Source organism: Hydra vulgaris, chromosome 06 (assembly GCF_038396675.1).
Source record: "Hydra vulgaris chromosome 06, alternate assembly HydraT2T_AEP".
NCBI classification, from domain to species: Eukaryota; Metazoa; Cnidaria; class Hydrozoa; order Anthoathecata; family Hydridae; genus Hydra; species Hydra vulgaris.
In genome coordinates, this window is record NC_088925.1 from 50,648,917 (window position 1) to 50,672,647 (window position 23,731).

The 23,731-nt window shown below is 27.9% G+C and overlaps 1 protein-coding gene across 1 annotated transcript in view; it reads left to right on the forward strand.

The window, feature by feature from the left end:
* Nucleotides 1–23,731, forward strand: part of LOC100210864 (DNA-dependent protein kinase catalytic subunit) — a 203,249-nt gene that overhangs the window by 118,549 nt on the left and 60,969 nt on the right. Inside the window, exons 52-60 of the mRNA XM_065800401.1 lie at nucleotides 660–1,318; nucleotides 1,519–1,680; nucleotides 3,341–3,514; nucleotides 5,605–6,112; nucleotides 6,553–6,771; nucleotides 7,020–7,622; nucleotides 7,726–7,800; nucleotides 7,874–7,993; nucleotides 8,192–8,326. Of these exons, the coding sequence (XP_065656473.1) occupies nucleotides 660–1,318; nucleotides 1,519–1,680; nucleotides 3,341–3,514; nucleotides 5,605–6,112; nucleotides 6,553–6,771; nucleotides 7,020–7,622; nucleotides 7,726–7,800; nucleotides 7,874–7,993; nucleotides 8,192–8,326 (2,655 nt within the window). The remainder of the gene's footprint in view (nucleotides 1–659; nucleotides 1,319–1,518; nucleotides 1,681–3,340; nucleotides 3,515–5,604; nucleotides 6,113–6,552; nucleotides 6,772–7,019; nucleotides 7,623–7,725; nucleotides 7,801–7,873; nucleotides 7,994–8,191; nucleotides 8,327–23,731) is intronic.

Sequence of the window (23,731 nt, forward strand, 5' to 3'; positions counted from 1 at the left end):
CCGCATCCATTGTTATGCTTTATGTAGAATATTTTTTTGTACTTAATAAAATAGGTAAGGGTTCATTAAGTTTGGGGCATTAAGTAGGTTTAGTGTAGTATGATTTTTTATGTGAAGCAGGTATAAAGATATTTAGATCATCTTTTACATTTATTGATTTATATTCATGACTCAAATATTTAAATTATGGTAAATTAGGTTTGTTGCTATGACACAATTAAAAGATTTCAAACTAGGGTATAATTAATCCTCTGAGGAGACTCTATTTTTAACAATATATATTTAATTTAATTTTAAATTACACTTTTGTGTACACTTTAGTACAATTTTTTTCTTTCTTTTTTAATTTTACTGTGTTATTTGACTATTTATTAAAATATCCTTGCATGTATAAGAGTCTATATTTATAAAATAGTACATTTTTTAAAAAGTTTTGCTGCCATAAAAGGAGTTAAAGTTTGAAATTTTTTTTTTACTTTCATTAAGGTATTATAAAATAGTGTTGATAGTTTTTTTAAATAATAATAATAAATAAATAAATAAAAATAATGAATAAAGTGTTTTTCAAAATGTTTAAAGATAACTAATAAACTTTACCTTTAACTATAATAACTAATTGTAATGCAGTTAGATTGCTTTAAGCTCAATTTTTTTTATAGTTATTTCAACCTTATGCTCAGTTCTGGTTCCTTCCAATAATTGAATTATTGTTAAGTCAAAGAATACTAGGTGATTATTTAAACTATTTTGTCGTTGGTTTGATTGAAACCATGTTATCTTGGAGTCCAAGTATACCAGAAAATACAGCTTCAGGATCTATATTAGCTAGCAGCTTGCTTGATTATTTGGTAAAAAACTGTCATAACCTGGATAGTCCTGTGTTACAAACAAATTTGTACTTAATAAATGCATTATCTAGTTCATGGCGGGATCGACTTGTTTGTCCTTACAAGTTAATTTATTCACTTTTTTCTCTTTCAGATCAAAATTCAAAAAAAAATTTAAGAGGATTACAGATTTTACAATTTTATTTAGCAAATGGTTTTGCCCCGTTTGCCACTCAAATTTCTGGTTTAACTGAGTATGATTATTTTCTTGCTTTGTCTAATAACTTATTATTTACATATAAAGAAGTATATGCTACATGCGCTGAAGTTTGTGGAACATCTCTTAAGTATTACTTGTCAAAGTGTGAGTCTTCAAAGGTTCTTTTAGAAATGGTTCAAGGAAGCTTGTGCGAGCTTTCAAAAAACAACAAAGAAAAATTTATTGTTTGTTTACATAGCATTCAAATAAATTATCCTATGGTTGTTGACAGGTGTGCATTATATAAATTTTATAGATAATATTTAGTTTTTTTTTGTTTTTGTTTTTGGTTTAGGTCATAGATGTTATAGGTAATGATAATAATAGTAATAGATGTTATAACATGTTTGTTTTGTTTTACATTTGTTTTATTTTATGGTTTTTTTTATTTTATTGTTTGTTAACATGTTCTGTTTAAAAAATATTTTTTAGGTTTATTTCTCAATTACTATATTGCACTAGCAATATGTTTGGAACATTAAAAACAATGTGTATTCAGTGTCTTGCATCTCGAACAGAACAATTAGTTAATGAACAGCAAACAATTTTCTCACAAATCAAAGGAAAAGAAATTGATTATATTCTCAACACAAAGTATGTAAAACATTTTCAATTAAAGTTTTTTTCTAACTTAATTTTTCTATTAAAATTTTTTCCAACAAAAAAAAAAAATGTATATTTCTAACCAAACTGTCAACCTAACTATTATAAAAGTCTACTAATGAATTTTTGCCTTTTGCCTAAAGTATTTTAATTTGGGTTGATTTTAAATTATATACAGTGGTGTTTAAAACAATGCAGTAAATTCTGAAAATATTTTGTTATGCTGTCTTTTAAAATAACTAGAAGCAATTGAGTTTCGATGTTTTTTTATTTGCTTAAAAAAATACTTAAAAAGTTAGTATAAAGACTTTGATTACATCTAGAACAATGTGCATCCTTTGATTACATCTAGAACAATGTGCATCTTTTTATCAAAACAATGTGCTTCCTTTGAATTTCTTTGAAGCTTTTTAAGAAAAACTTTTGTTTTATTGAAACAATAGCACAGTTTTTTATGCACTTAAACATTTAGGGTGTTTTTTCACATTTTCTTTACATATTTAGATAATAATCAAAAACAAGAGTGAAAATCATTTATTTGTTGTTTCTTTGAAGTCTTTACTTTATATGTAAATTTTCATAATGTTAACTTTCCATTGCTCACAGAACACTAACAATTACCAAACTATGCCTAACTATTTTTTTAAATAGGAGATTTTTATTGTTTTATTGCGAAGTAAAAAAAGTTTGTAACTTTTGAACTGGTTAAAATTGAATGATGAAACTTTAGATATAATCATAATTTATTAAAATTTATGAGTGGTTTAAAAATCAGCACAATCTAAGATTTATTTGAAAATCTTAGATCTTTTCACAAGAAATTGCCCCAATCAGATTTTAAAATTTTTTATTTTTCTCTAAGTACTAAAATACTTATCTCTTAAAATACTTATAATATCTCATCTCAATAATGAGAACATCGTAAAATATTTTTTTATATTTTATGTCATTACACAAAAAAATAAAGTTTGTGCATTCAACTGTTAACTTTAGTTAACAGTTAAATGCACAAACTTCATTTATTTGTGTAACTACTTTAGGCTAAAAATTTGGAGACTTTATAATTTACTATATCCTGGGTGTTGTGACCAAATTTTCTTCCCAGCCTAAATTGAATAATTCCATTAAAAATCTTTAAAATAGATCTTTAAAATAGAAATATAAAAGAAAATTGTCATTTATGTTACTTACTGAGTTTTATTGGCACTTAAAGTGTCTATAGGTGTTTTTAAATTACAAGTACAATAGATTACCAATATTACAAATACTTTTTGTATACTACTAATCATTGGTAACTTTTATGAAATCTTTATAATTTTTTGAAAGCCTTTTTCATTTTTTAAAACAATTTTCCAAAATAAAAGTTTTGAAAAAATGAAAAATCGGTTTTTAGAATTTTTTTGTAATTTTTTAAAAACTCAAAATAATTTTTATCTGGCTTCAAATTTAAAAAATAAATTGTTTATGTAATTAAAAACATAGTGTTTTAAGACACCTTTCAACAGCAATTTTCATGTTTTTTATTGAAATCCTTCTTCTTATTACTACTTGTTTATAAGTATTCCAATTTGGTTGCAGAAATATTTTGAAGGTTTGTTAAATCTTTTAAAAATTATTTTTAAAGTACTACACATAAAACTGTTTTTTTAAGTGATGAAGAAACTCAAATTGGTGGTCTTGCGCTAATTGATGGTTTGTTGAAAGGGTTATCGCTAGAGCAACTGTTACCAATACTCAAAAAAATTGAACCTTTGCAGAAAAGTATCTTTGTTAAAGTTAGAGAAATTGTTTATAAAATATTTATGAAATGCTTTGAGCATTTTAAGTAAGAAGATTTTTTTTTTTCCTTTTATCATTTTTATATTTTTTTACTTGATTTTTTTTAAGTTACATTTTCTTCTTTTTTTAATGAAAGGAAAATAAGGATATAATTAAACAGGCTTAAACAGGCTAAGAAACTAAGTTCAGTTAAATATATATATATATATGTATATATATATATATATATATATATATATATATATATATATATATATATATATATACACACATAATATATATATACATATATATATATATATATATATATATATATATATATATAATATATATACATAATATATATATATATATATATATATATATATATATATATATATATATATATATATATATATATATATATATATATATATATATATACACTGGCGAGCAAAAAAAAGTGAACAGCGACTGCTTACGCATAAAATGAAAGAGCTCTGGACAGAAACTCATACAAACTTGTTTATTTTTGTTCGTACTATCAAAGAATTTACGTTTATCTTTCAAAGAAAACATGAATAAACTTCTAAACATTAGATATGAATACAGTGAACGTTGTCAGCAAAATCTGTAGTTAATATTCGAGCGTGGGTGAAATAGGACATATTATCGCTATATTATTATTATAAAAAATAAAAGGAAAAAAATGTCTCCAAATAAAAGGTAATTTTTTTATTTTTTTATTTTGGTTATTATTTATGCCTCTAACTTATTTAAAATGAAAAGTCCCCTTAAATTTTGATGTTATTGGATTCTTATGGAAAAAAAAATATTCATTTAGAATACATAGTTTATCATTAAATAAATATTTTCTTCATATATTACTCTAAAAATATTATCATTTTTCTTTCACAGAGGACCTCATTTAACAATGGAACAAAAAGGAATCATTGTTGGAATGAGTGCGTCCGGTAAATCGATACGCCAAAATATTCAAATTATGAAAGCTCAAGGTGTAAATATTAGTGTTGGTGGAGTTCACAAGATACTTTCACGTCAGAAAAACAATAAAACAACAGCTAGAAAAAAAGGTTTTGGCAGACCAAGAAAAATGACGGAAAGAGATTGTCACAAGTTAAAATTGAATGTTTTAAAAAATCGAAAAACCACTATGACGCATATCGCAGAAACCTTAATGTGTTCTGATGATAAAAAGGTTAGCCGATGGACAATTTCGAGGCGTCTTAAAGATCAGGGGTTCAAAATACACCCATGTAAAAAAGTACCTCTTCTTACAGCATGCTATAAAAAGGCAAGGTTAGCTTGGGTAAAATATAATAAAAACACAGACTGGACAAAAATATTATGGTCAGATGAATCACAATTTTGTTTGCATTCAGATCGTCCACAGATGTGCATTAGACGTAAGAACGAACAATTAAATCCAGATTGTATTCACCAAACGGTAAAGGGTAATCTTGGAATTATGGTTTGGGGTTGTTTTTCTGCCAAAGGTGTGGGCAGATTGCATAGAGTCGAAGATGGATTACAAATAAATTCCAAAGAATACATTAATATTCTACAAAAATCTTTGCCGATTAAATGAAGTGATGAAAAATGGTGGTGGCCACACAAAATATTAATTTTTTTTTTCAAAATGAGTCGTATATATGTGTATGTATATGTATTTAACATAAGCTATATGTTATATTTTATGTATTATATTTTTAATTGATTAATAATACATAATTTACTGAAAAATTGTACTGTTCACTTTTTTTTGCTCGCCAGTGTATATATATATTAAATACATACATTAAATACATACATTGAATATACACTCATAATATATATATATATATATATATATATATATATATATATATATATATATATATATATATATATATATATATATATACATATATATATATATATGTATATGTATATATATATATATATATATATATTAAATACATACATTATATATACACACATAATTTATTCTCTACTCAATTAGAATTGCCTTAAAAATAAAGGATTAACAATTTTTTTAATTTGTGCAAAAGCTTTGTAAACACCTATTATTAAACTAAGTAATAATAGAATAAAAAAAAATTTACTTTTATTTATTTTGTTTTATTTTTATTGTAGGGAAAAAAGAGAAGAGGAAACGAGTAAGTTAATTTTACAAATTTGCAAGGAGACTTTGTTAGTTGGTATTGCCGACAAAAATACTGACCTTAACTTAGTTTTATTAAATTTTTGGAGAAAGGAACTGTCTGAAAATACTATCGAACGATTTACTGAGATTCTTACAACTTTTTATTCAAGCAAAACAGAAAAAGAATATATAAGTTATTCAACCAACTTAATACTCCAGTTAACATCACTTAGTCCTGATTACTCTCTCCCTTTGTTTTCAATGGGATTGGATGAAGAAAAAACTTATAGTAATTTTGATGTGAAATTTTCCTGGCAGCATCAGAAGGCTTCTCTGACTCCATTGTTTGTTTCTTCCCAGCATTCAAACACTTCTGGTACCTACAGTAAAACCCAGGACAACCATGAGGAAGTTGTTCGCGCAACTCAAAAAAAGTTTGATTTTTCTGAAACTCATCAGATTGACTCTTCTATTGATTGGATGAGTCCTACAGTACAAGTAGATTTTGTTTTCAACAATTTTTTTTTAGATTAAATTATTTTATTCATATTGTTTTAAAATAAAATGTCTTCATTAATTTCAAACCACTGTTTATATGAAATTTTTTTCAGTTGTATACAGTTCATTGCATAAAATTTTTCTTGCAAATTCTTAAAAGCTCCATTACCACCATACCATTGTAATTCATGATAAATTATTGACTATTGCAATTATTAACAAATGCAACTAATAATGCATGCATCGTCTGATGCAATTCATGATTGACCATATATAACAGTTTTCGCTTTAACATTTAATAAACGGCATTAACTAAACGCTATTTATTATTTATATCTTTTTTTTTTTCAATTATTTTTTACTTTATTGAATGGTCTTAATATCTGAAACAATTAGTAGTTGATGGAAAATAGTTATCTGTTAATTTTGTTTTTGAATAGATAACCCCACAGGAGATGCTACCAGGCTTAAGTATTCAAACTAATAGCAAAAATAGAAAAAATAAAAATGAATTCAGTAAACCTTCTAGCAAAGATTTTAGATTTCGACATTTTAAAAATAAAAGTGATGAGAGCTATTACTTTGCTTCCTTGGAAAAAAAGCGTCAAAAATTGAGAGAATCTGCTATAGAGAAAAGAAAAATTGCCAGGGATCAAAAGGTTTGTTGTTTTGTTTTTTTGTTAAAAAAAATAAAACAATATTATTTTATTTTTATTAGGTTTTTAATTAAACTTCAATTTTTTATTTACTATGATTCAATAAACATTGATAAACTTTTTAACTGCATAACTTTTAAAACTGTCATTTTTATGTCCTATTGTTGTATACTATATTATATATATATTGTTGTATTGTTTATATTATATTGTTGTATACTATACTATATATTACTCTTTAACTATAAAAGGTGGTCATGTATAGAAAGTATAGAATTGGTGAACTACCAGACATTATGATCAAACATTCTGATTTAATTGTTCCATTGCAAGCTCTGGCACAACTTGATCATAAAATTGGGCAAGAACTGTTTGTATCAATATTTTTAGCAATACTAAATCAACTTTCACAGTCTAGCGAATCAAATTTGTCGAATATTCAAAACACCCTGAATAATATTATGCAGTCTTCGATATTCTATGATTCAACATTTGTTAACGCAGTCGAAACTGTTTGTTTAAAAAACAAAGAAATGAACCTAGACCCACAAGTTGTGAGCAGTGCAAGTATTATTAGCTTGCAGCAACCTATTGGGATTTTGTTAATTGAAAAACAACTTATAAATTTGAAGAATAATATTGAAGAGCCAAAAAGTAAACGTCTAAGAGCAGATTCACAGCAAGAAAACTTCATGGTTTGGTCAGAGCTTGCCAAAATCTACACTTCAATTAAAGATTTTGATTTTGTACAAAGCATTTTTTGTTCTCAAATATCTACCAATAATGTTGTAAAGCGTGCATTAGCAGCTGAAGCAACCAATGACTTCAGTACTGCACTTCATATCTATAGAAAGGTAAGCATGATTTTTAACTAAAAACATAAGATAAAAATAACAAACATAAGATAAAAATAACAAACATAAGTTCGGATTTTATTGCTTTATAACTGTTTTCTAGGCTTCTCAAAAAGAGAATTGGGAGATAACTCCTTCATATGAAGAAGAAGAATACTGGGATACTGCTCGTTTAAGAGTATACATTTTTTTAATTATGTTATGATTAAATAAAAGATATTCCATTAACCTTTTCAGTATATGATTTCTAGTGTTATGAAAATTTGGGTATGTGGACAAACTTGAAAGATTTTACATTAAGGTCTATTGAGCAAATAAACGATAGTGATGATTTTGATTGCAAGAAAATGTGGGAAAATGACATTTTACAGGTAATGATAATTATTGAATGATTACTGCAACCTCTTCTCTACTTAATTATTTTGAATCTCAAATCTTAGCAAGTATAAGTTATGTGTGGACAAACGAGTTAAGTGATTTACTAACAGGGATGATGGGAATTTGGTAATTTTTACTTTTGCTTTTCAATTGTTATCATTGTTGTTTATTGTATGTTCACAAATTCACAGGAAATTTATTTACCTTGTTACATAAGAAGTAACATTAAACTAATGATTGAAGAAAAGTATGACGTGGTTCACAAGGAATTTCAAAATTTTATTGATTCTTCTCTATCAGATGAGTATAGCAAATGTCAGTTACAGGTAATTTCTTTTAAATGCATACATATATTAATTTTATAGTAATTTAAATAATATATATTTTTTTTGTTATTCACCTCCTCAAGGCCGAAGGCCATTACAGATGAGGAGGCTACTTAATAGTGGTTATAACCCTCTCTCAACTCTATAACTCCGAAACACGAAACTTGACAAACAAGGCCGCTGCGTGGAGAAACAAGTTTAGCGCGGTACTTCCAGGGACGTGATGGGGATCAAACTCAGGGCTTGCAAAGTTAACGCGTCAAAGCGCTAATATTTTAGCGCAAGTTAAAAAAATTAACGCAGATCAAATTTTCTAACTCATAAGTTTTTTTGGCCATTAGATTAGATCATAAATTTTTTTGGCAATGCTAATTTTGGTTAGCATCAAAAAATAATATTTGAGCAATAAAGAAATTTCTATACCACTTTCTTATTTCTAATCAATGTTTACTCCTGTGATGATGCCATTTTGTTTTATTTTTCTCAATTATGTCTCTTACCTTATACTTTTTGTTTTCGAAATTGTTTTGATCGTGTTGTTGTTTTGTCAATAAATTTATTAAATTTCCAAATTTTTAATATCTTATCCTGATGAACTTTATTTGTTAATAATTTAAATTATGGGTTCAAACGGCAATCAATCTATCCTCAATGGAGCTTTTATTTTTAAAGACGAGTCAAAAAAATTGATTATCTGTAAATATTGTTCCAAAGAATTTGCATATCACCGAAGTCTTAGAGCGCTTCAGTATCATTTGAACAGTAAACGCGTGTTTTTCGCAACTACTAGTAAAAATCAAAGCAAGATCGCGAGTTCGTCAAAACAACTTACAATTAAGGACAGTATTAAATCACAAAAGGGCGTAAATAAACAAATTTCTGCAGATAAATCAAAGGAAGATACGGAAGCCATTGTTTGCTGGGTTGCCAGTAGCTGTCGACCACTCAACATTGTTACAGATCAATGTTTGACGAATGTCATTCGAACAGCAACATCCGACTACAGTTACATCTTCCCTGTCAATACACAATTAAAATAAAAATGCAAACACTCTTTGAAGATGAAAAGAAAAAAAATAGACCTCGTAAACATGGGTACTAGTTTAGCAATTACCTGTGATCATTGGTTTTCAATGGGTAATGTCAGTTATCTTAGTTTAACATGTCATTTAATAGATAACAACTGGATGTTGAACTCATTTGCCTTAGGTGTTCATCAAACATTGGACCGACACACCAGTGACAATGTTTCAACCCACATCAGAAATATTGCAAATGAATGGGGATTATTTGAAAAAATATTTTCTATTGGTACTGATAACGGTAGAAACATTGTAAAGGCTGTATCAAGTTTTCCTTTCAAACATCTTCCATGTTTTGCACATACCGTTCAGCTAATTATAAAATCTGCCATTGAGGAAACTGCATTTGACATAACACTAGCTAAATGTCACAGAGTTGTTGGATATTTTAAATATAGTCCAGCAAATAATATGGAATTACATGAAAATCAGATTGACCTCGACCTGCCACAAGAAAATCTAATTCAGCATGTTGTTACAAGGTGGAATAGCATCTATGATATGCAGAGACATATGTTGAAACATAAAAAAGCCATCACAGCAACACTTGATGGGCAAAACCATCACTTACAGACTTTGACAGAAAGAGAGTGGGAAAAAATGGAAAAAATTGCTGATGTTTTGCAACCATGCAAAGTGGCTTCAGAATTGTTAGGTGGTAATAAATACGTATCTAGTTCAGTGGTTTTACCAATTATATGCCACTTATCACGTGAAATAGTTATTCAAGATGATGATCCTCGTTACATGGCACTATTTAAAGAAAAATTTGTAAATGAAATGGAGCGCAGATTTAATGATTTTTCGAATGATAGTTGGTTGCAAATCTCGTCAGCATTAGATTCAAGATTTAAAAATTTATCGTTTATAGCTTCAAATGAAAGATCAAATGTCTGGCAGAGATTATCGAAGCTTCTTGAATCTGTTCCAGACCTCAGACCAGTATCAATAGAACAAGAACTAAAAGAGGTGAGCATTTTATAGTAATAAATTTGATGGGTTTTTTTAATTGAATAAATCTAATGGCATAATAATGGATTCAAAATTGCATTTATCAAAATAACCTTTTTTTAGATAAATTCTATTAGTACTATAATATAAATTGAAATAGCTAAATAATATCTATATGCTTTATTTATGGTAATATTTGAATAATTATTTTGCAACAGGCATCAGCAAAAAATCTTAAAATGGCATTCAATCAACCAGATCTGGATGAAGTTGATTCCCCAAGTGAAGATGAAGTGAGTCGATATCGAAAAGAACTCTGCGCCAAAATGGATTCAGATCCTCTTTAGTGGTGGAAGCTACATCAAGGTTCATATCCTCGATTAGCAACAATTGCGAAGAAATATTTGTCAGTTCCAGCGACTACAGTTCCATGCGAAAGACTGTTTTCAACTGCTGGATTTATTGCAGACAAGCACAGATCATCTCTGCTGCCAGATTCATTGAACATGTTATTATGTTTAAAAGACTGGCATTAAGAAATTTTTTATTTCAAGTTTTTCAAATATTTTATTTTTATTGGTTGTATTAGAAACAGTATAAACTATAATTAGAACTTTTTTATGATGTTTTATCATTTGCATGTAAATAGATCAAATGATTTTAAAAACTTTTCCTGTTTGTTTCATTTATTTATTTAAATTATAGTGTTCAATTAATCGCGCGATTAATTATGATTAAAAAATTTAATCATGCGATTAATTGCGATTAAAAATTTTAATCGCACGCAAGCCCTAACATATATATATATATATATATATATATATATATATATATATATATATATATATATATATATATATATATATATATATATATATATATATATACATATATATATATATATATACATATATATATATATATACATATATATATATATATATATATATATATATATACATATATATATATATATATATATATATATATATATATATATATATATATATATATATATATACATATATATATATATATATATATACATATATATATATATATATATATATATATATATATATATATATATATATATATATATATATATATATATATATATATATATATATATATATATATATATACATATATATATAGTTTTGAAATCCGGCCACATTTTAGCCAGATTTCTGAATTTTGGTCAGTTATTTATTACATCTTTTTTGCTTTTATTTATACAAATCAATGTTTTTTGTAATTCTATATTCTATGTACTCCATGTTTGTAAAGGTATCTGTATTTACATTTCTTTACAATTCCTTTTCCCCTTTGAAGTTATCGATTCCATTCATTGCGACAATTAAAATTGATAACTTCAGAGCAAAAAAAATTCGAAATTCGAAAAAATTAGTTGTTGAAATATTTCTGAAAGATTTAAATTTATAAAAGTACATACTTAATTAAAAATTAAATTATTTAAAGTATTTAATTAATAAAACTACCTTATTAACATAATATAATATTTTCTTTGATAATTTAAATAAAATTTATTTATTATATACAATCTTTAGAAGTAATTTGTTACTTTATTTTTGCTTATTAATCAAATCATTCACGCTTATTCAAAATATCAAATTTTTAAAGTTATTTATTTCAAACATAATTAAGAATATAATATAAATAATTTTCTAACGTTTAGCTATATTTATGTTGAGATATTACATTCAACTACTTTGTAAAAATTGTATAGTCATTCATAAGATTTGTTTTAACTTTTTTTAACTAGATGGCAGGCAAAGGAAAAATGATAAGCAGTCCAGTTTGGGAATTCTTCAAATTAAAGGATAGCAACAGCTCAAAATGCCAGTGCTTGCTGTGTCCCAGCATCTTGTCACGTGGTAAAGCTGGTGAACCTAAAAAGTTTTCAACTTCATCTATGATAACACATCTTCATTCAAAACATCCTAAAGAATACAACGAAATGCAAATAAAAATTGCTAGCTCACAGAAGAAAGCTGAAACTGTAGCACTGTCAAATGCTAAGCCTGCTGCAACTGCTGCAACCAGTAAAGCCATGGTTCAGTACACAATTCCAGAACAAGTTGCACGCATGAAAATATGGGATATCAACAACAGCTCATCAATTAGAATTCATCGTGCCATTGCTAAAATGATTATAACTGATATGGAACCGATTCAGGTTGTTCAGAAGACAAGCTTCGTTGAACTGATAAGAGTTTTAGAGAGGCGGTACACTGTTCCATCACGGAAATATTTTTCAGAGTGATTAATTCCTGAAATAAACGATGAAGTGTGTGCTCAACTATTGGTAATACTAGATCCAGCAACTTCTCCATTTCTGTCATTTATCACTGATACATGGACATCAGGCAATACTGTGCAATCATTCATGGGTTTAACTGCCCACTGGCTAACAGAGCACTTTGAAAACATGAGCTTTGTGTTGGATTATAAGCCATTCATTGGGCATCATACTGCCCCTGCACTGATGACTGCATTTCAGCAGATGCTTGACAAATGGAACATTGATGTTGGACGCTGTCATGTCGTACTTCGCAATAATGCGGCAAACATATCAAAATATTTCCGTGATGCCAACATAGATAGCCTTGGGCGCTTTGCACATACTATTCAGTTATGTGTACATGATGGCTTACTCAACCAGCGGGCAGTACCAGATATAATAAGTATTGCTAAGAAATTAGTTAGTCATTTTAGGCCTTCTTCGTCTGCGACTGGTCAGTTCAAGGAGCTGCAGGCTGAACTTTGTTTACCAGACCACTGGCTGATACAAGACGTGAGTACAAGGTGGAATTCAACGTTTTACATGCTGCGCTGACTATGTGAACAGCGTCGTGCATTAACTGTCTACTGTTCAGAAGTTGATGGAACTTATTGCCCAACTGCATATCAATGGTCTGTGGCGGAGAATGTAGTTAGTGTGCTGGCTCCGTTTGAAGAGGCTACTTGTGAAGTTAGCTATGAAACAGCGCATATATCACTGATTATCCCTATTGTAACAGCTCTGCGGAACCTGTTGAAAAATGAAAGCAATGATGCAGGTGTAAAGACTATGAAGTCAACACTGCTTAAGTCATTGGATGAGCGTTTTAAAGGCATTGAGCAGAAACCTCTTTATACAGTGGCGACGTTGGTTGATCCACGATTTAAAAACTAAATCCTTTTCATCACAGGCAACACTGACAGCTGCAAAGGCAGCGGTTCTGCTTGCATTCAATAAAGTTACAGTGCAGAGGGTATCGATGCAAGATGAAAGTCAATCTGAGCATGCTAAGCAGCAGATTAACAAAATTTAAGAAGTTCCAGCAAAAAAAATCCGGCTGGATAATTCTTCAACATCATCATTACTCTGGCGATGTATTGATGAAATTGTTCAATCTACGTCAGCACCTGAACAACAATTGCCAACAAGCATTGAAACTCAGCTAAGCCAGTATCTGGCAGACAGGGCCGTCCCGAACCAAATTATTAGGGGGGGGTGAAACTCCTGTAAATGCCAACTCAAAAAAAAATTTGTAACGCTTGAAAACAGTGAAATACTTGGCCTTTTTTTAAATACACCTACTTTTTAGGTTTTGGGGGTCTCTGACCCTCTAAATTCTGTACTCCTAGATCATTAAACAACTTAGATAAAGCTCTGATCCGTCCAACGGACTCGCAAAGTTTAGAGCTTGGGTTATCGTCATTACATGCATCGATTTGATGTTTTGAGTGTTGTGTTAATGTACACTGTACATTAACACAACACTGAAAACTATTCATCAACTATTCTTAATGGTTTTAAAAATGACAAATTTTCGCTCATTTTTTCAAAAAAACTTGTTGAAATCTACGTAACTGTACAATGCATTGTACAGTTACGTAGATTTTTAAAATAAAATAAGCGAAAATTTGACATTTTAAAAACCATTATGAATAGTTATAGCGAGCTTGCCTAAGGCAAGCTATGATTTTGCAAGTAATTTCAGGGAAATTTAATGGAACCCATGTTAAACTTTCTGAACTTGTAGGTCAAAAAATTATAAATATACAATGCCAAATATTTTAGAGTAGAGTAAAGTACTTATGTTTTAATAATAAAAGAAAGAAAATGTTTGAAGAATTCACTTTTTTGGGACTTTCGACCACGAAAAAAATATTCTGGCCTACTGAGCATTGGAGTAATAATCATATATGAAATGGGCGTATATTACGATATCAAAATACAGTTTTAATACTGTGATACTATTTATTAAAAGAAGATTATTAAAATTATATAATATCTAAACAATATTTCTTGGCGTTAGCAATAAAATTTTATAATAATTTCTATAAACTTGTTAAATTTTTATACGCCGGTTTTTTAAAATCGACCATTGATGTGCTATTTTATTTATATCCAACTGGTCAACAATATCTTTTTCTACACCCAATAACACTAAAGAATTCAATCTCTCGTCAGCTATTGTTGATCTAAGATGTGTTTTTACCAATTTTAGTTTACTGAATGTTCTTTCATTTGTTGCAACAGTAACCGGTGAAGTCAAGGCTAAACGACAAATTTGATTAGCACATGGTAAAATATGCTTTACTTCTTCTGATTTTTCCATTAAAGAATTAAATGATGTTTCGTCTTCTTTTAACATATTAAATAATATTGCTAGTTCTGTTTGAACTAAGTCATAATCTTGAAGATTTGCACCTTGACTGGCTGGTGGAAATATTGAAATAGATTTTTGTACATTACCCAATGAAATATTAAGTTTATTAAATGGTTGAGAAAACAATAGATATAATGGTTCAATAGAAGAAATACATGTTTTTAAATTTTCATTTGTTAGTTTTAAAATGGTATCAACTATTAATGGTAAAATGGTAGAACTATTTTAAACTCTTTTCTATAAAATAAATTCATTGTAAATTCTGTTTGTGTTGTAGAATTACAATCGAATCGTTTAGGAGCTAATCTTCTACGATGATGGTTTCGAAAATCAGCTTCAGAGTCTATTCCAAGTAAGGTGGCAAACTCTTTAGCACTATTGATGAAATTGTTCATTGCATAATCATCAGAGTTGATTGATGCTAAAATTTTCATTGTGCTGTCAATTAAAGTTATTGCATCAATTATAGACAAATTTTTTGCCTCAAGAGTTTCAGTAAGATACTTTAGTTTGTACATAATGTTCTTCATGAAAGATATAGAAACAATAAAATCAAAAGAAAGTATTTGTTTTCGAAGAGCAAGCGCTTTTGATCATGTTCTTTTATCAAAACATTCGTTTAATAATAGAATTTCATCAAGACTTTTAACAACAGCTTCTAATGAATTCCATACAGCTTTAACACTTTCAGCACAAGCTGTCCACCTGGTTTTTGACAAGTTTCTTAATTGTAACGCATTTTCAATTTTGGAAATTTTCTCATTAAGCAAACCATATCTTTTATTACTTGAGGAAAAAAAGACAGAGATTTTCTAATATATCAATAGTACTTCCAGTTATACTACTAGCATCACAACTATGTTCTAAAAACGTGTTCAACCGATGGGCTTGGCATGGTATAAATATAATTTTGTGACCAACAAGTTCAGAAAGTTTAACATGGGTTCCATTAAATTTCCCTGACATATTACTTGCAAAATCATAGGATTGAAAGGGTATTAACTCCGGATTTAATAAATTTCTTTCTAAAATGTTGACTATTTGTGATGCTGTACCCGAACCAGTTTTATTGTTTCCTTTTTCAATTCCTAAAAGTCGCTCAACAGATTTGCCTTGACTATTAACATATCGGACACATACTGATAAACGATCCTGATTTGATATATCTGGTGTAGTATCAGCAGATACTGAATAAACGTTTGCTTCATGTATCTCTTTTATTATTATGTTACGCGTTTCTCTAGCTAATAGTTCAATAAATTCATTTTGAGATCGTGGACCTAAGTAAGTAACTTTATGTGATCGTAAAGAAGACTCCTCCATCCAGCGTTTCAATAAGGGATTATGCCTAGAGAGTAATTGAACAAATTGCATAAAATTTCCTCCGCTTTCGTCACCATCACCTCGAAATGCTAATCCTTGTCGTGATAATGTTCTAGCAATATCAAATAATATAACTACAATTTGTTTATTGAAATCTTTTTCTTGTTCTAACTTAATTGCTTCTTTTCTATTTGATATGTTTAAAATTATATCAATATGATTTTCAGTTGTCATAAATTGATAATAATCATGTAACGCTGCTTTATGAGAAAAACAAGAAAAATGTTGCTGTAATTTACCTAATTTTTTAACTCCACAGCTTTTCATTTTATGCCATTGACGAATACCAAGTTTTACCAATGCTGAATCTTGATAAGATCTTCCTGGACCATTCGAAAATAAAGTACATACAAAACAGTATGCAGAACCTGTCACAATACTATATTCTAATAATGGATATTCATTGTACCATTTAGGATTAAAACTATGCTGTTTAATGTTGTTAACTGTAGTATCAACTGGATATTTAGTTAATTTTGGCTGATGTGGCCCTAAAGCAATAAGGTATTGACGCTGAGATGCTGAAGCAACCGAATCACGACTGCCTGGATCATGATTAATTATGTTATCAATAATATTGTTAATTGGTTTGGAACTTTCAGGTGATTTAGAGATTTGTTCCGATAAAATATTTGCATTTTTTAAGAATTCTTTAGAACTTGATTTTATTCTACTAATGACCTGAATGCTTTCCAATAAGAATATCACAGGATTTGGAAATGTCTCAGATTTTAATTTAGACAAAATGGTACCACACTCGCTCAAGTCTGTGACAATATTTTCTAACTGACCAGCACACGATAACCAATTGACTTCATCATTTTGTATGTCAGGTTCATCTATTGGAGACATTTGAATTGAATTCTCTTGAAATAAATCCTCCTCTAACATTTGAGAATGACATGTTTCATGGTTCTAAATTATATTAAATTATATTATACTTTATATCATATAAATATACCAAATATTTCAATTCTAAATCAACAAGTAACTTATATCTTTAACTAAAAAAATAATAAATGGCAAGTTTTAAGGAAATAACTTTAATTAAAAAGGCTTAATAAGTTCAATTAAATTAATCCAAAAGAAATTAAAAAATAAATGCTTTTAATTTTTTAAAAACGATTTTACTATTTTTATCCTTGAATAAGTGATCTTTATTCAGAATACATAAGGGATTTTTTAAAAAATACATAATAGATTGATTTCTTAAAAAATGCATAATGGATTGATTGATTTGTTAAAAAATGCATAAAGGATTAATTGATTTGTTAAAAAATGCATAAAGGATTAATTGATTTGTTAAAAAATACATAATGGATTGATTGATTTCTTAAATGTTACGTTTTAACTTAAATTAAAACTCAGATGTTTTAAATTATTCTACAAATTTATTAGCATAATTATCGTTGAACTTAATATTACATTAAACCAGGTACATACCAATTCTCGTTTCCCTGCGACTTTGGAAGTTTTAACTGCACTTTGAAAAGGATTTTCGGGAGCACCAACGTGTTTTATATTTACTGATATCCCATTATGTACTTTTTCTTGGTGTTGTTTTTTAAAATCGTTATTAAATATACTGCCACATTTTAGACATTCAACTTTAAATCTTTTATGTTTTGCCCCTATAAAACTCAAGAAAACAAAACATCAAGTGCAATTAGTTGTGCTTTTAAAGACCGCAGTTCGTTATGGAATTGATATGCCTAAAAAGTAATTTTTTTAACGTCACCAAAATGGTACCCTATTTCATTACCGAAAGTCGTAAATATCAAAATGTATATAATATATTAATATGAAATTTACATTTTTTATTTAAAAAAATATTTAACAAAACTCAAACACTAAATGTACAAGTTGGCATCAATGCCAACTCAAATACTAAATGTACAAATATGCCAACTGACATGCACAAATAACAGCTTTGGGGGGCACAAATAACCTACACCCCCCCTTCGGGACGGCCCTGCTGGCAGAACCAGAAATAAATAGACTCGCTGATCCACCACAGTGGTGGAGTAAAAATATGCAGAGATTGCCAGCTCTGGCGACAGTAGCTCACATTTATTTGTGTGCACCGCCAACAAGTGTACCATCAGAACGTTTGTTCAGTGTTGCTGGGGAGGTCCTCAATGATCACCGCAGCTCACTCCTTCCGCATAATGCAGCTCGTCTAATATTTCTTAAGTACAATTCGAAACTGATCAAAGACTAAATACTATTTAGTCTTATGCATATAGATTAATTTAGTAAATGGAAAAAAATCGTTTATCAATTATTTTGTTCTGTTATATTGTTCTGTTATATTGTTTTATTTATAATGTTTGAAAATTTTTCCTTCTTTGTTAATAAAAAAAATGAAGTTTAACAGAAAAAAGTTGTCACTTGGTATTAAAAATGGTCAACATTGTTTACCATTTCAAACATTGTTTGATTTACAGGATTTCAGCTCCTGTAATTTGCTTTCGAAATCCGGCTCCGGTTCCGGCCGGATTTGTCAATTTAAATCTGGCAAATCCGGCTCCGGATTTGGAAAAATTGAATCCGGTACAGCCCTAATATATATATATATATATATATATATATATATATATATATATATATATATATATATATATATATATATATATATATATATATATATATATATATATATATATAGATGCGGTAGTGGTGTAGTGGTGAAGCGCTCGCTTCATAAGCGAGAGTTTCCGAGTTCAATTCCCACCATGTCCCTGGTAGTACTGCGCTCATCTTGTCTCTCCGCGCAGCGGCCTTGTTTGTCAAGGTTCGTGTTTCAGAGTTATAGAGTTGAATGAAGGTTATAACCACAAGTAGCCTCCTCATCTGAGTAGCCTTCTCAGCCTCAGAGAGATGAATTATAAAATATATACATATATATATATAAATATATATATATATATATATATATATGTATATATATATATATAGCCCTCAAAATTAGGATTGACATTTGGCAATGCCGATCTAATTGCCAACCTAAAAGTGTTTGAGGAGAGCAAAAAATCAAATGTTTTATGGCAATCCCTTTGTGTCAATTTTTTTTGCCAACTCCTAACAGTTTAAGGTCGGCAACGACCACCTTAAACTGTTCAAATTAAAAACGTTTTATTACCGACCTCATTTTTCCTAATTCCAAGAGCTTTATATATATATATATATATATATATATATATATATATATATATATATATATATATATATATATATATATATATATATATATTTCAAACATAACTTGGAGTTTCAGGCAATACTATCAGATGTTACAAATCTTAAAGATAATGACAAAAAATATATTAAAAGTACTGTGTAGTTTCCTTTTTGTTGACATTAAATTTATTAATCATGCACTTATTTTCATGACTTCACTTAGACGCAAGTTCATTTTGTTTGTTTAACAAAGGCAGTGGTGATGAAATTATGTGTTATTTCTTCTTCAAGCATAAATTACATGATTGGCCACCAGGTTGGTGGCAAATCACCAAGCCTGATCTAAAATATTCCACTGAAGAATTTTCTACAAAAGACCAGGAATTTAAACCCTCTATTTTAACACTATTTGCAAATTTAGAAAGCTCTGTGAAAAATTTAGAAAGCTTTACTTTTAAACAAAAACTTTAATTTTTTATTTTTACTTTTAAAAAGAAAATGTTTGTGAAAGTCTTTAAAAGTTTTTTTTGTAAGCCCAATGTAGTAGATACCTTTATCTTTTGGATGTGTTTTCACATAGCATATATAAATGATATTTTTGCTCCGAGTTCAATTCCCACCATGTCCCTGGTAGTACTGCGCTCATCTTGTCTCTCCGCGCAGCGGCCTTGTTTGTCAAGGTTCGTGTTTCAGAGTTATAGAGTTGAATGAAGGTTATAACCACAAGTAGCCTCCTCATCTGAGTAGCCTTCTCAGCCTCAGAGAGATGAATTATAAAATATATACATATATATATATAAATATATATATATATATATATGTATATATATATATATAGCCCTCAAAATTAGGATTGACATTTGGCAATGCCGATCTAATTGCCAACCTAAAAGTGTTTGAGGAGAGCAAAAAATCAAATGTTTTATGGCAATCCCTTTGTGTCAATTTTTTTTGCCAACTCCTAACAGTTTAAGGTCGGCAACGACCACCTTAAACTGTTCAAATTAAAAACGTTTTATTACCGACCTCATTTTTCCTAATTCCAAGAGCTTTATATATATATATATATATATATATATATATATATATATATATATATATATATATATATATATATATATATATATATATATATTTCAAACATAACTTGGAGTTTCAGGCAATACTATCAGATGTTACAAATCTTAAAGATAATGACAAAAAATATATTAAAAGTACTGTGTAGTTTCCTTTTTGTTGACATTAAATTTATTAATCATGCACTTATTTTCATGACTTCACTTAGACGCAAGTTCATTTTGTTTGTTTAACAAAGGCAGTGGTGATGAAATTATGTGTTATTTCTTCTTCAAGCATAAATTACATGATTGGCCACCAGGTTGGTGGCAAATCACCAAGCCTGATCTAAAATATTCCACTGAAGAATTTTCTACAAAAGACCAGGAATTTAAACCCTCTATTTTAACACTATTTGCAAATTTAGAAAGCTCTGTGAAAAATTTAGAAAGCTTTACTTTTAAACAAAAACTTTAATTTTTTATTTTTACTTTTAAAAAGAAAATGTTTGTGAAAGTCTTTAAAAGTTTTTTTTGTAAGCCCAATGTAGTAGATACCTTTATCTTTTGGATGTGTTTTCACATAGCATATATAAATGATATTTTTGCTTGAACACTTTTCATTAGGTGGACAAAAATCAATCTACCAACAATTGAACCTGTCATTTTGAAAAGGGCACAAGTCCATTTACTAAAACTTTTCAAAATCAACAAAAATATGATTTTTATTAAAATAATGTCTAGGTTGCTAAAGAAAGTAAACATATAAGTAGATAAATAAAGAACATATATAACTTATGTATTTTTTATTTTTTATAAAAAAAACATAAATCATACAGAAATTTTTAATTCAAACTTATAAACTAACTGTTAAAAGTTTTGGACTTATGTCCTTTTCGAAATGACAGGTTCAATTACATGATGGAGGAAGGTTAGAAGAATTTGATAATATTTTGTTGCTGTGTGAAGTGAAAATATTACCAATATTTCGAATACAGCTATAGCTAACTTTCAGATTATTTTGGTTAAACAGTTTATGGAACTAGTTTATGGATTTTTGGGGAAGTTAAGTTTGGCTTTGTTTGTCTTGACATGAAAACAGTCGGTTAAACCAAATAAAGTTTCGTGCTCGTGATTTTGTGACTTTTGTAGAGTTGTTGAGATCAGCAGTAATCTATTACATTTTACCATTTAACAATAATTACAATAACTTAGTAAATAAATAAAAATTTGCATGACAGGAGCAAAAAGAAGACTATAGTTTTCTTATCACCACGCCTTGTAATATATACCGCACATAGCATAGCTTTTAAAAACCGTGTAAGATAATACAAAATCTTTTAAATATTAATTAAATTTTCTTAAAAATTATATTTTAATTAAAGAAAGAAAAATAAAAAGAAAAAATTTAAAAAATTTAAAAAAATTTAAAAAAAAACAAAATATTTTTTATATTTTATCCTCCTATTTCTTTTTTTTTTTTTTTTAATTTCTTTTGTTAGATTGAGAATAATTAAGAAGAAAATTTTTTTTTTTAAATACATGAAGAAAAAAAATATATAGATAACAAAACAAAAAGATAAAAAGTGAATGCACACACTCACATATAAATACATGGCAAACAATTAGGGGTACTTTTTACATAAGATTTTAAGATTATATATTATAAACTTTTTTACATCCTCGGTAATAAATAAATGAAAAAATCAAATCGTGTAAAAATTTAATATACTTTTATATATATAAAAACTTTAATATAAAGTTTAATATACGTGTAATAAACTTTTTTACATCTTTTTTTATGGTAATAAACAAATGATAAAATTAAATCGTGTAAAAATTTACAAAAGAATTTTTTTTTTATATGTGTTTATATAAAATTAAAAAATATATTTATAATTATATAAATCAAATCATAAGAGTACTCTTATTTAATTTAAAATATACGTTCTCTCCAATTAATATTTTTATCTAGAATTACGCCCAAGAATTTTAACAATATTTCTTTTTTTATTAAAGTATTATCAATAAAAAGATTTGGTAGTTTTCATGGAATATTTTTTTTTAGAAGCATGTTGGAATAATGTGTATTTAGTTTTATTAATGTTTAGGGATAGTTTATTGGACTTAAACCATTGGCTTAGTTTATCAATTTCTTTGTTTACTGTTAAAAATAAAATATTAATATCTTCATTGAAATAAAACAAGTTAATATCATCAGCAAATAAAATTGAGTTTAAGGTATTAGAAAAATTTAAATCATTGATATAAACTAGAAATAAGAGGGGTCCTAGTATTGAACTCTGGGGAACACCGCATGTGATAGTCATATTATCCGTTTTTCCACCTTCTATGAAATATAACTGTATGAAAGGCTTAGATCTATAAAAACACCTAAAGTATACTTATTTTTATTAAACTCTTTAAATATATCATGTACAATATGTAAGATTGCGTGATCATATACATTATTTGTTCTAGAATTTTTGAAAAACATGTAAGAATTGAGATCGGCCTATAATTAGTAACATAAGAATCACCTGATTTTAAAATTGGGACAACTCTAGCGATTTAACTTTTTTTTTTTTAAGATAAATTAAGTATATACAAGAATGGGATTGTAATGAGTTTTATTGAATTGATAATGATGCTACTACTTATATTGTCAACTCCTATTTTTGGGCTTGATTAAAGAAACCGCGACTGATAATTCTTTTTCAGTAAGTTTTTCATTAGACATTATTTTAGTGTTATTAGAAACCATGTATGCATCAAAGCTGGTTTGGGAGGATTCAATTTTTGATGCTAATGAAGGACCAACATTTACAAAAAATTATTGACTGTTTCAGCCACTAGTTGTTTCTTTAAAACGTAGTTATTATTAAATTTGAGTAATTTTGGAATAGTATAACTGTCAGAATTAATTTTACCAATGACTTCCGTAATTATATGCTAAGTACTTTGAGGATCATTTTAGTGCTTTTTTAATTGATCTGAATAATAATATTTTTTTGATTTTTTTATAATTGACTCAAAGAGTCGTTTGTAGTTTTTATAATTAGTTTCATTACG